The sequence below is a fragment of the Protopterus annectens genome, chromosome 2.part0 (genome assembly GCF_019279795.1).
Source record: "Protopterus annectens isolate FY-2018-M chromosome 2.part0, PAN1.0, whole genome shotgun sequence".
NCBI classification, from domain to species: domain Eukaryota; kingdom Metazoa; phylum Chordata; order Ceratodontiformes; family Protopteridae; genus Protopterus; species Protopterus annectens.
The window spans coordinates 765,128,174-765,147,725 of record NC_056728.1 but is presented as its reverse complement, the minus strand read 5'-3'; the positions used below and the strand labels follow the sequence as shown (position 1 = coordinate 765,147,725).

The following is a 19,552-nucleotide window of genomic DNA, read 5'->3' as shown; positions in this document are numbered from 1 at the left end:
TGTGTAATCCAAGGCTAAGTACCTCCAATTCTGATTGGCTGTAAATTCCCTTTATTTTTCTTTTTGGCTTTCCTGCTGCTCCTGCCACCTTTCCACACTAAAAAGCGAGGAAAAAATCAGTGATCCTTATTTTCACTTTAGGTGTGCAGTTTCTAAGTTGGCAGCCTTCCAATCAGAGTGGTCACATGCTTAAGATGCACTCTTGCATCTCACAAGGTTTATTGACCCATTTCATAAGTTATAATATATGTAGGAGGATGACGTTTATTTTAAAAAGTTTAAATGTGCTCATTGATTTTCCTCCAATATTTGGACATTATGGAACAGTGAGAGCAGATAGTGATGTTTTCTGACTTGTGAGACTAAAGTATTCAATGTCACAGCCTCAAGGTAAAGATCAGTTATACCTCTCAACTTCTTTGCTTAAGAATTCTGGACAAAGCTAAAAATAAAGATGCAAAATCAGGGACAGTTGTTTTATTGTAGGATAACCTGCAGCAAGCAGATTGCTGCACAATCAGTGTTTAAAGTTTTTTTTTTCTTTTCTTGATCTTCCATTGAAGAGCTGGGGCAGGGAGGATGCATATATCTGACTTGGAGTGTCAGTAGAATGTAGCTGAACAGACATTTTTCTTCTTCTTCAAATGAAGAGCTTGGGAGCAGGGTGCCATTTCAGAGAACAAATCCAGGTGTTATAAAAGATCACAATGCCTCTGGGTGCCAGTGTATGTGTCTAACAGCAACAAGTTGAAATACACTGATGTGACATTTATATTTTTCAATTACTTCTCTATGAAGCATTAGAAGCATATACATTTTTGGCACAAGTTTTTGTGGGGAGATGATGTATGAAGACAAATGGCAGTTACAAGATCAAGTCTGAATAATACAGATTGAGGAGAATATATGTCAAACTGCAACATGGCCATTATAGCTACGTGAGTCAGTGGTAGTGTACCTTCCCAGAAGGACCATATTCGATATATTAGAAGCCTCTGGAATTTTTATTGTGAACTACCCTCAGGGAACTGACATATGGCTTATTCTAGCATTTCAGAAAGCTTTTGTTTTCACATTCTGGCATTATGCTTTGTTTCCAGCTGCACACTCTTTGATTTCTGCACAAAAGGTCAGGTAAAATGAATGCCCTGAATATATATGTAATACATTTTCATTATGCCAGATTTAAATCTCTTATATATTTCACCAAAAATATAGAGTTTTAGTTGTAGCATAGCATGGCTACAATGCCATGCTTTTAAGTGCCTAAGCCTGTAGAGTCAAAATCAGGTATGCTGCAGTGGAAGTAGTGAGGTTACAATTGCAATCTTAGGTCTCTTTTGCTTATGTTGCTATTACCTGAAAGTTTTGTGCTAAATTCTCAAAGGAAACAGAGATATAGCCTTTCAGAACTATTCACAGTGACTTTTAGTTTGTGTACCTTTATTTCCACACTGTTTTACATTATATTCTCTCTCTCTCTCTCTCTTTCGGCTTTTCCCGGTTAGGGGTCGCCACAATGGATCACCTTGTCCGCTCATGATTAGCAGTGGAGATTTTATGGTGTCAAGTTGCCAGCCCAGCACCCAACCTTCCACAGAAGGCACACACACGCACGCACTCACGCCTAGGGCCAATTTTAGCATGTCCAATCCACTTGCAGCATGCCTTTGGGGATGTGGGAGGAAACCGGAGCACCCAGAGGAAACCCACATGACTACGGGAAGGATATGCAGACTCCACACAGAAGACACCTCAGCCGAAGATCGAACCAGAGAGCCTCTTGCTGTGAGGCGACAATGCTAACCGCTGCACCACCGCGGCCATCTTAGATGCTGTGGTGAAATTCTTCTCAGTATGCTGCATATAGTAATGGAATCCAGCAAGCCTGGCTCCCACATGATGATATGTATAACAGATGTTAGAAGATTTATCCAAAGCCATATTCTGCAAACAACGAGACAACCACTAATCCTTGTCAAACAGAGCCTCTGTCCAGTGCAGCAAGCAACAATTCCATGCTAAGAAACGGTAGGCTTAGCACTCTGGAGAAGGTTATCCAGGTGTTGAGTAATTACAATTAGCATTATGTTGGTCTTTTGTCATCCCACTTTCAGTATCTTCGAAAAATTAATAAACTAAAACAAAGTGTAAGTGCACTCAAAAATAAGCAAATAACCATCATTCCTTTTGTCCAGTAACTCATCTTATTCTGTGTAATAGCAGACAATGAAAGTTAATTATCTTATATTGAATGGTCAGGTCTTGAGCCACTCATATTTTGAAGGGGGTCAGGGTGTTGCAAGAGCAATGGAGAACTTCCCAATATAGTACTCTACGCAAGAAAAGAGTTAAAATCTCTTCATGACCAGAAAGAGGTCAGACAATCCAGCTCACAGCATGAAAAACAAATAAATAAACAAACAAATGAATAAATAATGGTGCCATGTTGACCTAGCTAGAGGTTAAGAATAAAAACAAAAGGGTTATTGGACACACAGACCCAAGGATCAGAATATGGAGGAGCATCAGGTGCAGCAAAAGTAGTTTTTGTGTGTCACTAGACACCAGTTCTGATTAAGTCCTTCTTAATGATTTTTGGATGAAAGTATTTTGCTCAACAACTGCGGAGCTTATGTGACTTTTGATTTATGTTTTTGGTTCTGGATCTGCATTCTGAACAAAGACTATTTTTGGATATCAGCATCTCTATGTGGTGGATTGGGGCTGTCTGGCTTTCAGCCAGCTAGTGTAAAATGAATTATTCAGCAGTTATCTGTACATATGATCAGTTTTATGTTCTTCTAAGTTATGCCATGGTTTTGCTGGGGGCACAGCATAGAAATGGACATTAATACATTTAGAATGATGACTTGGATCTATGATAATTGCTTTGTTTTTGTAGCGTATTTTAAGGTGGAGCTGTGATAGTGCCATTATTTCTGTAGCTACATTTTTTGATTATCCAAAGCTTGTCTTTTTTATGACCCAAGATGTTTACATGTAAGTTTGTAGTATATTTCATTATTGCATTGTATAGCTGGAACAGTTGTAAAAATTAAAACTCATAACCTAAATTTAGATGGCAACTAAGTCTGTGTGTGTTTTTACTTTTAACTGCAATCAGAAACCACTGTTTATTGTCTCCAGTGTGCCAGGGTGTACCATCGAAAAAGAAGCATGAACTCTATGTTTTCAGTCGGTTTCGAATTATAGTGTACACTCTGTACACCTCATATTGTGAATCTGGAAAAAAAGGCAAGCTATATTTACCGCCTGTTTTCAAATTATCAATATAAATTGAACAAAGGGCTGCCAGGACTATGGGCATACATATACTGAAGTGAAGACTGTCCTGGTATTAAAGCTATTGCAGTTGTTTACTGCTTAGGTTGTCTGAGTGCTGCAGTGACCAAGTGTTAAGAAAGCTAAGGCACTTTGCTAATGTTGCATGTGAACTTCCCCTTTCATGCAGTCATCCAAGTTAGTGGTATAGGCTGTCTTTGTGACCGGTATACACAAACACCAACAGTCTGTGTTTCACTTACACTTGTATTTGTTTAAAGACAGGTAGCTGTGTCAATTGTAATTTTATACGATTTTTTGTACAATTACTCTTAATGCAATTTCAACTGACTAATATCGGGTATATAGTTAAAAAATAATTTTCAAGTTAATAAAGGTCTCTCTGGACTCTCCTTCCCCTTCAGCATCTTTCCGTAGCACAAGCAATACAAAATACAGTTCTAAAGATCTACAGCGTCCACAAAGTTAGTAATGTTTAGTGTTTAAACAGCATTCAGGCAATTCGCTGTAGAGTGACAGTAAAAAAAAATATTAGGCCTAAAAAGCGAAGTGTTCAAAAAGAAAATCGGTTTGCTGCTAATTCGATTTATTTTATTAAATCACTAACGGCAGCACATCTCTAGAGAAACAAGGAACAAGTAGCGTCTTTTTAAAAGAGCAACTGCCAGTTCCACACTGCAGACAGTTATCTTACCCCGAAGTAATCATAACCGATGTTCTTTCTTTTTTCTTTAATTATTAAAGAGTACAGACACAGGGACACATGCCGAAGTACCTCGTTGCACAACAGTCCAGGGGCTTGTCCCCTACGTCACAGAAATTCTCAAACAGGATTGGTGGCATTTTATTTAAGGAGGAAGCTGATATTTATTGAGTTGTTTTCTACTAAGCTCGTGTGAGTCAAGTGAGGTTGCTGTAGAAAAGTATCGTCGCTGATGTGAATGTGGGCACTTGGAAGCCGGCACAAGTTGGACCTGTAATTTATTACAACGATTTACTTCCTCTGCCATTAAAATGCAGAGCTGTGCAAAATCCTGGGGCTGCTTTATTTCCAGATCATTATGTTCAGAATCCCATACCAATTTACTTCAGGTTTACAGCAGAAGAAGTAAGCGGTTGCTTCTAAAAGGAAGATGTGAATGGAGAGCAGGAACGTGCGCGGCTGGGGCACAGAAAGCAATGAGCACCAGCGTGGTTCACTGCTCGGATACCGCAGCTTCGTCAAGGCAGTTTGAAAAACTCCTGCCCAAACATGACGACTTTTCTGAAAGACACATCGGGCCAGGGGACAAGGAAAAAAGAGAAATGTTGGACACGTTAGGGCTGTCGGTAAGAAAATGAAGATCCGTGTATTAATTAGCATGATGTAAACTTTTCCGATGCTTATCTTTGCGTATTTGAATCTCATGTAAACCTTCACTGCTTTACAGCAGGTTATTAATATGAATTGGGAGAGTTCCATTATTGGGATAGTTTAAATATCTTTAATTTGTGCTTGCAGTTTGCACGCTCAAATGTTTTAAGCCTGATGTGTATGTAACTCATGCCTCTTTAAAGGTTCCACAGCTTTATTTTTTTCTTGCTAACATTTAAATGGCACTTGTTGCTCTGCATATGCTGCTAGAATATAGCTGACCATAACCTTTTTTTTAAGAGTGTTGGAGAGCTGATTGACAAAACTGTACCCACCAGCATCCGATTGCAAAGGACTCTGAAGATGGACGACTCTGTCTGTAAGTATCCTTATTTTATGATGTTATGTAACCGGCTGTGACTTTTCCTCACTTTTTACTTTCTGAAAGGGCATCAGATTGTTTTCAGCATCAATCGTAGCTCAACTTAAATGCATTTAAGCAGCTGTTTACGCAGTCCAGGCGTTTTGTACCTGTTGTGAAGTTAGTACTATCCTCAAATGCCTCCTGTTTACGACTTTTCTTAGGAAGCATAAAAGTTATAGCGGTCATTAAATTATCTGCTGCAGACAGCTTAACCTCTTATCGCAAGAAATCTGGACAAAGCCTACAATAGAGGGGGAAAGGCCCCAAATGGCAACAACTGTAAATATTGCTCTTCAAAACTTAGAAAATTACTAGAATAATATTCCTTGTGTTAGCATGCGTTTTCTAAAGGATATGTCTAAAGCTGAAATGTATGTAATTTGTGACATAAGCCCGCAGTGATTTGCCAGAAAACAGATTTTATGAGGAATCCATCAAAAATATGAGGCAAAAATGTGGACAGTTGGGAGGTATGGTGCTGTTAAAGCACTAGACTTCTTCCTCGCATGGCATCTAAAATGTGGATGTATTGACAGTGTCAAATGGAGTCATATCGCGTAATTGACGTGTCACTACTTAAGGGAAACACACTAGCATTTCGTTTCTTGGCTGGGGCAGCCTAGTGGCAGGTATGATTTACAAAGCAGACCGTACTTCTCCAACTGTACTTCATGTACTTCATTTTGAGTCCTAAAACTCCTCTGCTCTACATTGAAATAATTTAACAAATATCCGTGGTAAATAATATTGAATTAATACACAAAGTAATTACACTTGTGGCTTTTTTGTAATTTTATAAAATAATATAACTATGCCATAAGCTTCCTGGCTGAAGTTATTTCACATTGAGAAGTGGTGTTCCCCATTTTGGAGATTGATGGCTGAAAACTGTGGGGGTGGACTCTGTATAAGAAAAATAATGAAACCAAATAAACAGCTACAATTTTCACACTTTCATTTACTCCATAAATGTTATGTTTACTGTTATGTCAAATCTATATAATAGTAGTAGTAGAAGGGTGTGTGTTTGGACAAAAGTTAAGTGCATCTATCCTACCAGTGGTTCTGAATGTTGTATTTTTCAGAAATGTAGCTGAAAATCTGGCACCCAGAGTGACACATTAGTCTTGTACCACCCCCCCCCAAAAAATATATATACAAGTACATTTAATGGTTAGAGTGGTACCAATGCACTACAGGCTGGTATGGGGCTATAATCCTGTTAGTCATAGCTTTCCTACAGGTATGATTTATGCACCTGTTATGTGCATAGTCTTAAATCAAGACTCGTCAGACATCCAAGCAAAAGCATGCAGTAAACAAAAGCACTTGAAGGCATGAATCTGATGTTGTAAGTCTTTGTTCATTCATTACGGATAGAACTACGGTTGTTTCCCAGCTCGCGCAAGCCAAAAACTCTCAGTTAAGAACCTACCCACAATGCCCCTCTTCTAGATACTCCAGATCTCGTTTGCTGTTTTCCTAGTCAGACGTGTTGGCCATCTCTCTCAAAGCTAAGTAGTAAATTGTTGATTTTATGACAGTTTTTCTTCTAAATTACTAAATTTTTAGTTGTTAGACCTTTCTCACTGTCACCTATAACGTAGGCCTATTTCCTACCCTTTTCCTTGGTAATTTAATTTTTTTACCCTTTTTGTTACTGTCCCTCTCTCCTGTCTTTGACAGGCCTTCCATTTTTAATAGTGGTATTCCTTAACATAACATCACTAGTATTTTATTCCTTATTTTTTTCTATAGGATAGCATTGTTTCCTTATGTCAGACAAAGCTAAGTTGGGTTTTAAATAGTGTGACAAGTGTGAACATAAGATGCTTAACTCAGATACATGTGCCCGCTGTGTCTACTGTTTGGGCGTGGATCATATTAAACTTAATTGTGACATTTGTGCTAGTTTTGGTAATTGGACACTAGCAGAATGTACGAATTAACTTATTTTAAAAGGTTTACTCAAGACACTTTCTTGGAGGCTCTATCTGGGTCGGAGGTCTCACCCCCTCCTAAGACCAAAAAATATAAGGAAAAACTGAGTCACTCTGTTCCTGCATCTCCGTCAGTTACGGAACAGAGTCTGCTCCGTGCTTCGCCGTTGCCTTCAGCGCAGACCTCTTCGGCACCAGGATCTATGTCCTCTCCCTTGGTGCCGACCATGGTATTCACTCCTTTTTCAGTTCCAACCACGGCACCACTAAATTCGGTGCCGTCCTTGGTTCCCACATCGGCTCCGATGACTGTACATGCCTCGGCACCATCCCTGTCCATGGTGCTGACAGTTTCCTCAGCTCCATGGGCTCCGATGACTGTGCATACCTCGGCACCATCCCCATTTACCGTGCTGACAGTTTCCTCGGTTCCATGGGCTCAGATGACTGTGTACATGCCTTGGCACCATCCCCGGCCACAGTGCCGAACTATCGGCTCCAAAATTCGAATACCTGCCAAGGACAAGATATTCTGCAACTTATGACACGTTCTTGGAGCAGAGGTTTAGCCCCTTTTTAGAAGGACCTGATTTGCCTTCAGCAACCTCCTTTAGAGCCACTAGGAGTTTTTCTGAACTAGACCTAGTGCGGGTTGTGGACCAGTTTCTGGCAGCTAGGGGATTGCCCATTTCAGCTAGACCTTCCGTCCCTCCTGGTTCATAATGTTTTACCTCATCTTCCCCTGCTTATCCTCCTCCAGCATCCACCCTGTTCCCGGTACCGATGTCCGCTTTGGTGCATACTGTCTCGGCTCTGGCAGCAGTGTCTCTCCTGTCTGCACTGACCACCCTTGCTGCATTGGCTACGATGGAGCCGATGTTTTCTCGGAGTGGTGCTTGGACCGTCCGTACCTTGGTACCTAATCCGGCACCTATTTTCTCACTGGCACCGTCTATTTCCACGGTTCCGGTGGCTTCTAGTTCTCTCGGAATCCCTCAATTGGAGGTGGGCTCGAGTGGGCCTGCTGTACAGGTGATGGAAAGGGCCCTTCATTCCGAAGGCTCACAGCCAGTACCTAGGACACCAGTATCAGAAACCTCCCCTAGCATGCACCTCTCCCAACCTGCTATGTCTGGTCCCCAGGCACGGGAGTCACAAGAACCCCCTGTGCAGGGAACCCCTTCTCTGGAGTCCTCCTCAGAAGATCCCACTGGAGAGCCACCCCGGAAGAAATGGTGCAAGAGTAAGCACCTTGACTCTCTGGAGGAATCTTATCACAGAAGACACTGATTGTGATGAGTGGGAACGGTCCCCATGTTCTCCCTCAGACTACGTTTCTTTCTGAGACATTCTTAAAATCCTCAAACAGCGGGGGGGGGGGTAAGTCCTCTAACCTTTCTTCTAAGGAATCTGTGTTTTTGCAGGTCTTCCGTGCCCGGCCATCTACTTCCTGGGAGACCCCACCAGCAGATGATCTTGGTAAACTAATTGTGCAGCATGCCCGGAAGGCCCCAGACAATGTAAAGCCTGTCCCCCAGTGGCAGGACAAAATTTTATCTACACCTGAAGACCAGCCCCACTGGTCCAAGCAGCTGACAGTTGATTCTATGGTCGTGGCAGTGGCCACCAAGAGGAAACTGGCAGAAGATACTTCCACTGTCCATCCTCCAAACAGGGAGTCCCAGACCATGGACAGACTAGAAGTGGAACTATGCTTCAGCAACCTTCGGCATTCGGTTGCTGAATTGTCTGGCACACTTTACTCTCCTCCAAAGAGAACTAATTTCTGAAATGTCTTTCTCCTTGGTGGGGATACTGCCTGATGAGGTGTGTGACACTGTCGCCTTGCAGCTAGCTACCCCTGAATCCATCTCAAACTCCTCAATGTGTTTGATATGTCACACCACCAAGGGGGTAGCTCGAGCTGCCATATCTGGTGTTATGAGACATAATGCTTGGATGCGGTTGTGTGACTTCGCAGACCCCTTTAAATCTTCCTTCGTCAATGCACCTGTCGATTAATCTGCACTTTTTGGACCTAAGGTACGAGACACACTTGCACGTAGTGAGAAAGACCGAAAGACCTTGTCTGCTGTGGGCATATGTTTTTTCCAACCCTCAGAAGTCCTACTGCAGGCACCAGAAGGTAGGAAAAATATGGTTCAAGAAATCCCAAGGACCCTTTCGTGACACTCGTGGTGAACAATCCCCCTGGGGCAGAGGGGGCTACTCAATGTGGAAGATGCCCCTTTCGGGGTAGAGGTGGTCCGTATAACCAGGGGGGCAGAGATTCTTTCTCCGGCAGACCCTACCAATGCTACTGTGCAGTGGCCCGATTGCTTTCCTCTAGAAGCAGTCAAGGGTCGTTTTTTCTCTGCATCTTACCAGCCTGGCATTTTATTACTACCGATGTTTGGGTGCATAGAATAATATCCAGAGGCTACCAAATACCATTCGACTTGACTCCCAGACCCGTCAAACGAATCCCTTATTTACCACCCAATCGGAGGGAATTAGCAGCCTTAGAAATAGAAAAACTGCTAAGAAAGAGTCATCCAGCCAGTCCCACCAGAACAAACAGGATCCGGGTTTTACTCTAGGTTTTTTGTAGTGCCAAAAAAGACAGGGCTGGAGACCAGTCCTGATCTCAGCCTACTGAATAAATTTATCAAACCTCAAAAATTCTGGATGGTCACAGTAGAGTCCATTCTTTAGTTCCTAGGGAGGGACAATTGGATGTGCTCTGTAGACCTATAGGGAGGGACAATTGGATGTGCTCTGTAGACCTACAGGATACGTACTAACACAATAAAAATGGATCAACGGTCCCGGCGATTTCTCTGCTTCCAGCTGGGAGCCAGTTGCTACCAGTTCAGGGCAATGCCATTCGGTCCCTTGACAGCCCCCCCCCCTCGTGTTCACCAAATGCATGGCAGTTGTGGTAGCCCGTCTTCGACTACAAGGATTCCAGGTGTTTCCCTATCTAGATGACTGGCTCCTTACCACTCTAACCAGGAATCTCCTAGTCCTCAGCCTCACTTGCACTCAAGGTCTCGCTCTCCGCTTGAATACAATCAACCAAGACAAATCTCAAATGTCCCCAGTGAAGACACTGGAATTTATTGGAGCAGTCTTCAACACAACATCCTGTCAAGTTTCTCTTCCCCCCTCACAGGCTTTTGAAAATAAGACCCCAAATCCAAGACCTTCTTACTCGCACGTTTGTACCAGCATGTCTTGTACTGCAACTCTTGGGCTCCATGGCAGCTGCCATTACTTTAGTACCACTAGCGAAACTGCACATTAGAATCCTGCAGTGGCTCCTTTCCGCACAATGGTCCTTGTTAACCCACCCACTCAACCACATGATACACCTTACAAACCATTGCAAGGAAGAAATGCTATGGTGGATAGAGCCACAAAAGAATCTTTGTTGTCAACTGTTCTGTTAGGGTGGGGGGAGGGGCATTTTCAGGGAAAGACTGTCCAAGGCACCTGGACCCCCATTGAGGCCAACTTGCACATAAATGTCCTGGAACTGAGGGCAGTTCTCTTAGTGTTGCAACCGTTCCATGCATCCCTACCTTCTGGGACCATTGCAATTCAGTCAGACAACATGTCAGTCGTCTGGTATATCAACAAGCAAGGCGGAATCGGATCTTACCCCCTTTGTCGGGAAGCCATGAGGATTTGGCACTGGGTGATGGCTTCCAGTTGCTTTCCTATAGCAATGCACATTTCTGGGAGTTCCAACCTTATTGCGGACAATCTGAGCAGGAACATCTTAATGCGTCACGAGTGGTCCCCTCAACCCTGTAATAGCAGATCGGATCTTCCAGCATTGGGGCATGAGCATCTTTTGGTTCTATAGTGCTCAGGAATATCCTTCCTTAGGGCCACCCAGGACTTGAGTAGCAGGGGACTCTGTCCTATCTGTAATGAATGAACAAAGAGGCTAACACACTCAAGTGCGCTAGCCATTTTAAAGCATTTACTGTTTGTTACTGTATCTTTTCCTTCTGTCTCTGGAAAAAAAAAGAAAAAAAAAAACGAAAAAATATCCTTGTTTTCCCGCCTTACTGAACTAGAATAGTCCCAGTCTTCAGATTTTGCTGATCTCTGGGCTTTGTCATAGTTCCTGTGCTATCCATATCCTTATTTGGATAAGAGGAAGCTTCTTTGTTCACCAGTGGGAGTGGGGAGCACTGAGCAACCTATTTGTCCCTAGAGGAGTGGTTCCAGCCCAGCAACTTGTAGTTTATTGGCCATTTTGGGTCAATTCCTAGCTCTTTTCAACCCCCTGCTATAAAGCCCGCTTTAGCGCGAATTAGCGCGAAGTTGCTCATAGAGCAGCATCGGGCAGCGCCAGTTAATCAAGTTTAAACTATTTCTCGCTCAGCAAAGTCTGCTCTTCAATTTTTCCCTTAGAACTGCTCTACTTGCAATCTAAACAGTCTATTCTCTATCTGAAAAGCCCAGCACTTGCTCATAAAGCATTTTTATACAGGTAAAGCACTCTTAAACAAAAAGAAAGTACTTCATTCACCTAAATTCCCTTGAGTACCCATTTCCCTATAGGTCCTTTCTGACTCAGTTACACAGCAATCCTTTACACTATTCTAGCATGTTAAAGGGTCAGTTGCTGGTGTCCTCTCCTGTTCAGCTGGTGAATCTGGGAATCTTGAGGCAATGTTACAATTGCCTCATGTACACAGACAACCCTCTCCTCCTCTCAACAAATACAAATATATGTGAGAGATGCAACTATATAGCCAAACTGGAGGCTGAGCTCTCAACTCAGTACTGGCAAAACTAGTCAGGTGGAGAAGGTAACCAAGCACACCACAAACCCAGTCTCACATAGACCTATCACAACTGCAAACCAAACACATAAACAAGCAAAAACATACTTGGAGGCTCTGATTAAAAATCTACCAAAACAACAGAGGCCTCCAAAGCAAACACCCAAGCGACCACTACCTCAAGACATACCACATGCAACACATAGTTCACAAAGTCAGTGTGCTAAACAGTCACAGCCCTTAAGGCCAAACAGCATGCCAGATACACTTGTAATAGGCGACTCCATAGTCAGACACACTGACGTCCCGCTCACCAGACTGAACAAGGAAAAGGTTACAGTAAGCTGCCTGTCGGGCGCTAGAATCCGCCACATAACACAAGCACTCAGGTCACTCCAAAGCAAGTACAAATATGACTCAGTCATTGTCCATGCTGGTGTGGGTGACCTGAGACGTACCTCCCTGGACTACATGAAAAGAGACATAGAGGAGCTCTCTGATTATGTAGCCCAGGCCGGTATGACCCTGACCCTGAGCAGCATCTTACCCTCACCAAGAATGATGCCACAGTACAAAGACAAAATGATCAGCTTTAACAATTGGCTTAATTACTGGTGTCATTTTAAAGGGATCCAATGTCTGTCTGCTTGGGATAACATGCTTGACAAGCCACGCTGCTTCGCAAGGGATGGCTTGCACCTGTCACCCCTAGGCTTCCGGATATTGGCCAAGGCTCTTGCCACCCCCATGGTGCCTTTTTTAGGCAAGGCTCAAAAGACAAACCCACCTCCCTAGAAAACACAAGTGAAAAAAAACTAAGGGTAATGCTGCTCAATGTCCGAAGTCTAAACCTCAAGATGCACGCTCTCGAAGCCCTCCTCAGTATGGAGAACATCGATGTCTGTGCAGTGACTGAAACCTGGTTCAAGGCTCCTGACAGCACCCCAGCACTACCAGGTTTTACCTCATATCATGCTTTCCGGCCCCAAAACTTGGACCGAACCACAAAAGGAGGGGGAGTATCCATATTCATCAAAGATACCCACACCTCCAGGTTAGTGACAATGCACGAAGCATCGGAGACCATCCAGGTGCAACTAACCATAGGCAAAACTGCCCTACAGGTTGTAGCATGCTACAGACCACCCTCTCAAACTCAGGAACCCCACTCAGCCTTCCTGAAGACACTGGAGAGTATGAATGTCTCACCAAATACCATCATATTGGGAGACTTCAACTACCCAAACATAGACTGGGAACATTACTCAAACCCCAACACCCTAGCCCAAAGGTTCCTAGAATTCATAAACTCAAATGCGATGGAACAACTAGTCACCACTCCCACAAGAGGAGATAATATACTAGACCTGATCATCACAAGCATGGGGACAAAATGCTCCACACCGGAAGTATACCCCTCATTGGTGAGATCAGACCATAAATTAATCTCACTGGAAATCCACATCCCGCCCCCACCCCCTGCACAAAAGACCAAAGTGAAGAACTTCTCAAAAGCCGACTTCACACTTCTCAAGACTGAAGTGGTATCCTTCAAGACCTCTGGGCCAGTGGAAACCACAACCCACACCGCTGAATCCTTTATAAATGCCTTCTACGGGCACCTTCAAGAATGCATGGATCATGCAATCCCTAATGAAACCAAGACCCATTCCCCCAAAGGCAGGCACCCTGTCTGATGGACCCCAGCCATTAACAAACTTTACAACAGGAGGAGGAAGCTACTACATGACAGAGCAAAATCCCTAAAAGGGAAGGCATCTCTGATCAGTACTAGCAAAAAACTACGATCACTCATAAAATCATCCAAGGCCAACTTTGAGAGAAAAATCGCAAAAGGCACAAAAGACAATCACAAGGCCTTCTTTAGCTATGTTAGAAACCTGGGTGGAAACTCCCAGATATGCTCAGAGTTAGTCCAAAATGACACAAAATACACTGAACCCACAGACATTGCCAACATTCTGGCAGACAGGTTCAGTGCAAATTTCTACCCCCTCCCCAAAAGGAGAAATATCTATCCCAGCAGAGTGTAGCCTCCCTAACATCTCAGATGCCCAGGTGAGAGCCACCCTCTCCAAAGCTAAAAACACAGCATCAATGGGACCGGACGGTGTCCCGGGCTGCGTGCTACATGAACTCCAAGAGGAACTAAATCCGCACATAAGGCTGCTGTTTAATCTTAGCCTTACTACAGGATACATACCCAAAGAGTGGCGTACAGCAACAGTGGTCCCACTCCACAAAGGCGGTGCTTCTACGGACCCTGGAAATTACCGCCCCATAAGCTTGACGAGCCTGGTCTGCAAAGCTGTGGAAAGGATCATTATGGAACTCATAAACAAAGACATTGGGGACCTATAGACATTAGATCCTACCCAATTTGGCTTTGTCAAGGGCAGATCCTGCCTTTTGAACTTGGTTGACATTTTTGAAACGGTCACTAAGGCCATTGATGAGGGTAAGGCAGTTCACACAGCCTACCTTGACCTTGCAAAAGCCTTCGACACAATACCCCACTCGGGCATCATAGACAAACTCACCAGCTTAAATGTAAACCCATATGTCACAAGATGGGTTGCAAACTGGCTCAAGGACAGAACCCACAAGGTCAGAATTGGTGGAGCCATGTCAGACTCTAAGCCAGTCACAAGCGGTGTCCCACAGGGCTCAGTCCTGGGACCCCTCTTATTCAGCATTTATTTTTCCGAGGTGCAAGCAAACATAAGAGGATTGTGGCTGACAAAGTTCGCAGATGACTGCAAACAGGGTGCCATAATTGATACTCCAGCAGACACAAGCATCCTTCAGAGAGGCCTCATAGAAATGGATAATTGGTGCCAGCGCCATGGCCTTAAACTGAACGCCAAAAAAATGTATAGTCATACCCTTTGGGAAAAACAAGGTACCCACAAATTACCACATAGGTGGTAATGCATTAAGTACGGAAGAGGTAATCAGGGACCTAGGGACCCAAGTTGACAGTAACCTCTCATTTGACACTCACTTTGCCAAGGTGGTTAGGAAGACCTTCTATATTGCCCACCTTATCATGAAGGGATTCACATCCAGATCAAGAGAGGTCATTGTGCCCCTGTACTCTTCTCTTATCAGGCCCATGATTGAGTACAATGCCCCATTTGGGATGTATCTTACCCGACACCTGCAGCAGTTGGAAAGATCCCAAAAGTTCCTCACCAAGAGGATAAAGGGTCTCAAACATATGCCATATGCTGCCCGGCTGAAGAAACTCCAGCTCTATTAAGTCGCATACCGCCTACTTAGAGGTGATCTATGCCTGACGTACAAGGCCATGTCCAATCCGGAATTAATGGACATGCTCCACCTCAGAAAATCCAAATCCATCAGAGCCACGAGAGCAAGAGATTTGAACCTCAACACAGAAATAAATAGGACGTGCTGGAGGGACAGATTCATAACCCAAAGGCTCCCTACACTCTGGAACAGAATCCCAGTCCACGTTAGGCAGAGCCCCTCACTAGCTCTCTTCAAGAGAAATCTTGACGAGTGGATGGGAGATCGTAGGTTTACCCCGGGGTTCATCTCTGTGTCACTACTAGACAGAGGCACAGTAAACTAAACTAAACCCTAAATGGGCGTAGTATTCTCATCCCAAGGGGTGGCGAAAGCCACGCACACTCTGGCTAGGCTTATAAATGCCCTAGGGCAGATAGCCTAGTACGAACCTATGAACATCAGATAAAGGAAGTTATGTCTTACCATAACGTTCCATCTATGTTCTAGATCTTTGCTGAGAGTTTTCGGCCTGCGCGAGCTGGGAAATGGCCGTATCCGTTCCGAGGTCCTATCTGTAATGAATGAACAAAGATCTACATCACAGATGGAACGTTATGGTAAGACATAACTACTTTTTATCCCAAACTCGTATCTAAATATTCATACTTTAAATCCCTGCTAAATGTGATATTACATCAAATAAGCAAATGAAAGTACTTTAGATTAAAACACTCTCTTGAACTCTATGGAAAGTTTGAGAAATCTGTAAAATAAAAGCCTTAGAGTAACTTGAGTTTTCTTACAACACATCTCACAAAGGCATCATGAAGCCTTTATTTTTGTTGTTTGCGCTGTGATGACCTACCACTGGACCAGTATTCAAAGAGCCTCAATCTGCACCACTGGCAAAAGTGGAGGAAACGTTTACTGGGAGGATGACAGGTACACACACACTCTTTCCAGATGCAGCTGTTTGCATCAAGTGCAATTCCCCTTAAGAGCAGACCACAGTCATTTCAGGGCTGGTTTCTCCCGATCTCCAATAGGACTCTCCAGTGGCACAGCTACAGAGTTGAGTCCCTAGCCAGGGTTCAAGCCAAGTCCTCTAGTCTCTTCCCAACCATTGCTTTGTGTCCCTGCCCAAATACGGACACACACACCCACACCTGGGAAAGGCAGGCACATGTGTACTAGCTATAGCTATTCTCCCTTCTGCTCAGACTATAAGGTAGTTAGCACTGCCACCAGAACCCCTTATCAGCTACTTTAAAACCTTTAAGAAAGGGGGTTCAGTTTTACTGTGTAATATTAATAGTAATACAAATGGTAGTTTAACCCTGAGCAAGGCTATTAGGAGTGGTCCACACAGTGTCACCACATAAATATGCAAGTACTGTCAAAACTTAAATATCTCTACACAGATCAGCTACAGTGAAAGGTTTAAATATATCTGATAGTAAATAAAGAACTAGACAATACTAAATATATATTTACAGTGACATTAGAGTTCATATTCACAGGAAATACTTAAACAGCATTGCAGGACAAAAAATATCTGAACTAAGCGTCACTATATTCCTGATTGAGTCTGAGAATTACTGTAACCTAAGAACTTACTAACAGAGCAAGTCAGATGTGGTGAATAGTTGTCCGGTCCAAGACAGAATGCAGAATGCTCTGTCTCACTAAGACATTTCAAAATAATATCACAAATATTACTACTGAGATAGCTTGCAGGCTAACATCACTTCTTGTCATCTGACTCCTAGTTCCCAGGCAAAGCGACCATTGATGAAGCTGGCAGTATTTAGCATCTCCCTGTAAAAATATACAGACAAGGGCCTCTCCTCAGATCTCTGGCAGACGCTGGAAGTCCTAAAGCAATTGCATTCCTTCATACTTTCAAGACTAGTAATTAGTTCACCCTAAAGACAATACAGAAAGTTTACTAGTACAGACATCCTGTCTCTTGCTGCATTGAAAACTGAAAGATACTTTATGGCTAAGCTATAAAAGATGGTAATTTAATTTCAGTTATTCTTAAGTTTGCTGTTCTGAAGTTAACTCTTGTATTCCAGTTTCCACTGTTAAAATATATACATGCCAACAGTTACAACAGTGCACGTACATGTCTGCTCTCTTCCAGTAGGGCACTCTGTGGTTACGTTTTAAACACAGCACTCTAAAAATACCCTTTCAACACACACGTCTGTACAAGCAGTTTACACACGTGCCCCCCCTGCAAAAAACGTAAAGGCAAGTTGTTTTATTTTTTTTGTGTTTTCTTATTGTTTGGAAGTTTCAAAACTTCGGCCATATGGTCTTTGGAGTTTTGGAACTTTGCTAAAGTGATAAAATATATATAAGAGAGAGAGATAGATAGATAGACCCCCAGATTCATGAACAGCTGATTTCCTTGCAGAACAGTGTAGCTGCTTCGGCACAGAAAAGTTCCACTTTGCGATCCAGGTATGTGCCGTTTTCACGTGCACGAGCGACCCTACACTGTTCCTGCATGGAAAGCCATGCGGGATGCAAATCACCTCATCTGCTGGTAAAAAAAACATGCAAATGAGGTGATTTTGCGATCCACGAAGCTGGCTGGACTCCGTGCAGGAACACTGTCAGAGCAGAAATGTATTCAGTTAGTAACTGAATACATTTCTGCATCTGAACAAATGGGGGCAGGGCAGCTCGTGGAAAGCATGTCAAATATAAGGCCATTGGCATTAAAAACAGTTTTTTTTTTAATTAAACTTTTTTTTTGGCCGATCTTGGCCGTTTAAGCTTAGGGCAGCAGCGTGCAAATGGGATTGTGCCGAAAGAGAGAGAAGTCCATTTTAACTTAATTCTGCATTCTGCCATTATACTCAATGGCATGCAAAATGTAAACAATATCGGGGAGCACTGGTTGTCAAGGGGAAAGAGTCCGTTTAAGTGCAGTAACTAATGACCTACACAATGGGGTATGCAAATGAGGGGAGTTGTACTTAATCACAGATTTCTTCAAAGTGTCAGCTTGTAGCTAACCATGTAGGTGCAGCAATACAGCAGGGCAAGTGTAAGAGCTGAATGACTTCATAAGGCGGCGTGTCATGCTTGCTGTAAGCTCATTGGAGCTCTGTGGCTTGTGTTTGCCCTTAGCTAAGCACAGCTAAGGAAGAGCATGTGTCAGATGTGCCTGAGCACTGTGTATATAGCCTAAATGGGTGTGCGCGGCGCGCACTGGGATTTAAACCAAAAAAAAACAAAAAGAGGAAATGTCAGTACTGTTTATATATGAGCACTGGGTATGCAATGCGTGCCTCTGGGCATACATAGGGAGGAACTGGGAAGGGGAAACAGCAGTAGGAAGGCAATCAAGGAGAACTAGCATAGCTATCTGGTGGAATGTATTAGAATCGGCCAATTATAGGAACTTTGTGGAATATCTTAATTCCACCACCCCATTTTTTTCCTTCATGTACAAGTGGACAATCAAACAATAGACGTTCTGGATATAAAACTTGCCTAACCATCAGAAGGGTTGGAGAGGAGTAATTACAGAAAGGAGACGTATAGTAATTCATTATTACATTTTTCAAGTTGTCACCCTTTGCATCAACATAGAAGTGTGATTAAGGGGCAGATGGTCCGTCTGTCTCGCCTCGTGAGTGATGACATGATGTATCAAGTTGAGATGTATAGCCTTATAGGGATGTTTTTAAACAGAGGCTACCCATTGAAATTGTTAATATCAGTCAAAAAAGAGGTGATGGGAAGAAGGGGACATCATTTAAACCTATTTTAAAAGACACTAGTGGGATCAATGGTACAACTGAAGGAATAGAACCTCGTGATTCTCGACCATTTGATTCCAGAGCCCTGGTCTTGAAGTATAACTATCAGACACCTCACATTTTTGAGATGGTTAAGAAATCATGGGATTTAGCATTTGATATTGACATCAAAAAGGAGTTAGGGCAAATACCTTGAATAATATTTTCAAGAAGTTTGAATATTAAAAATTTATTAGAAAGATCAAAAGAAAGTTATACAAGCTCACGCATGTATAAATGTGGGGCTTGCAGATACTGTAGATATATTAATGATGGACCCTATGTAACGGTATGAGGGTACAATAAAACAATTCCGTGCCCAGGTAAATGTTGTTGCAATTCTAAGATGGTTGTCTATTTGGCAACATGCACAACATGTTGGGGAAAAAACATACGTAGGCTAAGAGAAAGGATAGCGGAACATCTTAGGGCCATAAAGAACATAGATAATTATAATGCTTTATATGTACATTCCACGGTTTGTGGCAACTTTAAGAAATTTATATTTTTTGTAGTTTATAGGGCACTGACAAGTGGAAGAGGTGGTGATGAAAACACTAGAGTTGATTCCTTGGAATTCAAATGGCAGGTTTTATTGAATGCTACAGTTTTCCCTGGACAAAACAACCATA

General features: G+C 42.9%; 1 protein-coding gene across 1 annotated transcript in view; it reads left to right on the top strand.

Moving 5' to 3' along the window:
* The first annotated feature begins 4,183 nt into the window (after positions 1 to 4,183).
* The window catches only part of GLDC (glycine decarboxylase), a 1,044,727-nt gene continuing 1,029,358 nt past the window's right edge, over positions 4,184 to 19,552 (top strand). Inside the window, exons 1-2 of the mRNA XM_044061077.1 lie at positions 4,184 to 4,635; positions 4,961 to 5,039. Of these exons, the coding sequence (XP_043917012.1) occupies positions 4,321 to 4,635; positions 4,961 to 5,039 (394 nt within the window). The 5' untranslated portion in view covers positions 4,184 to 4,320. The remainder of the gene's footprint in view (positions 4,636 to 4,960; positions 5,040 to 19,552) is intronic.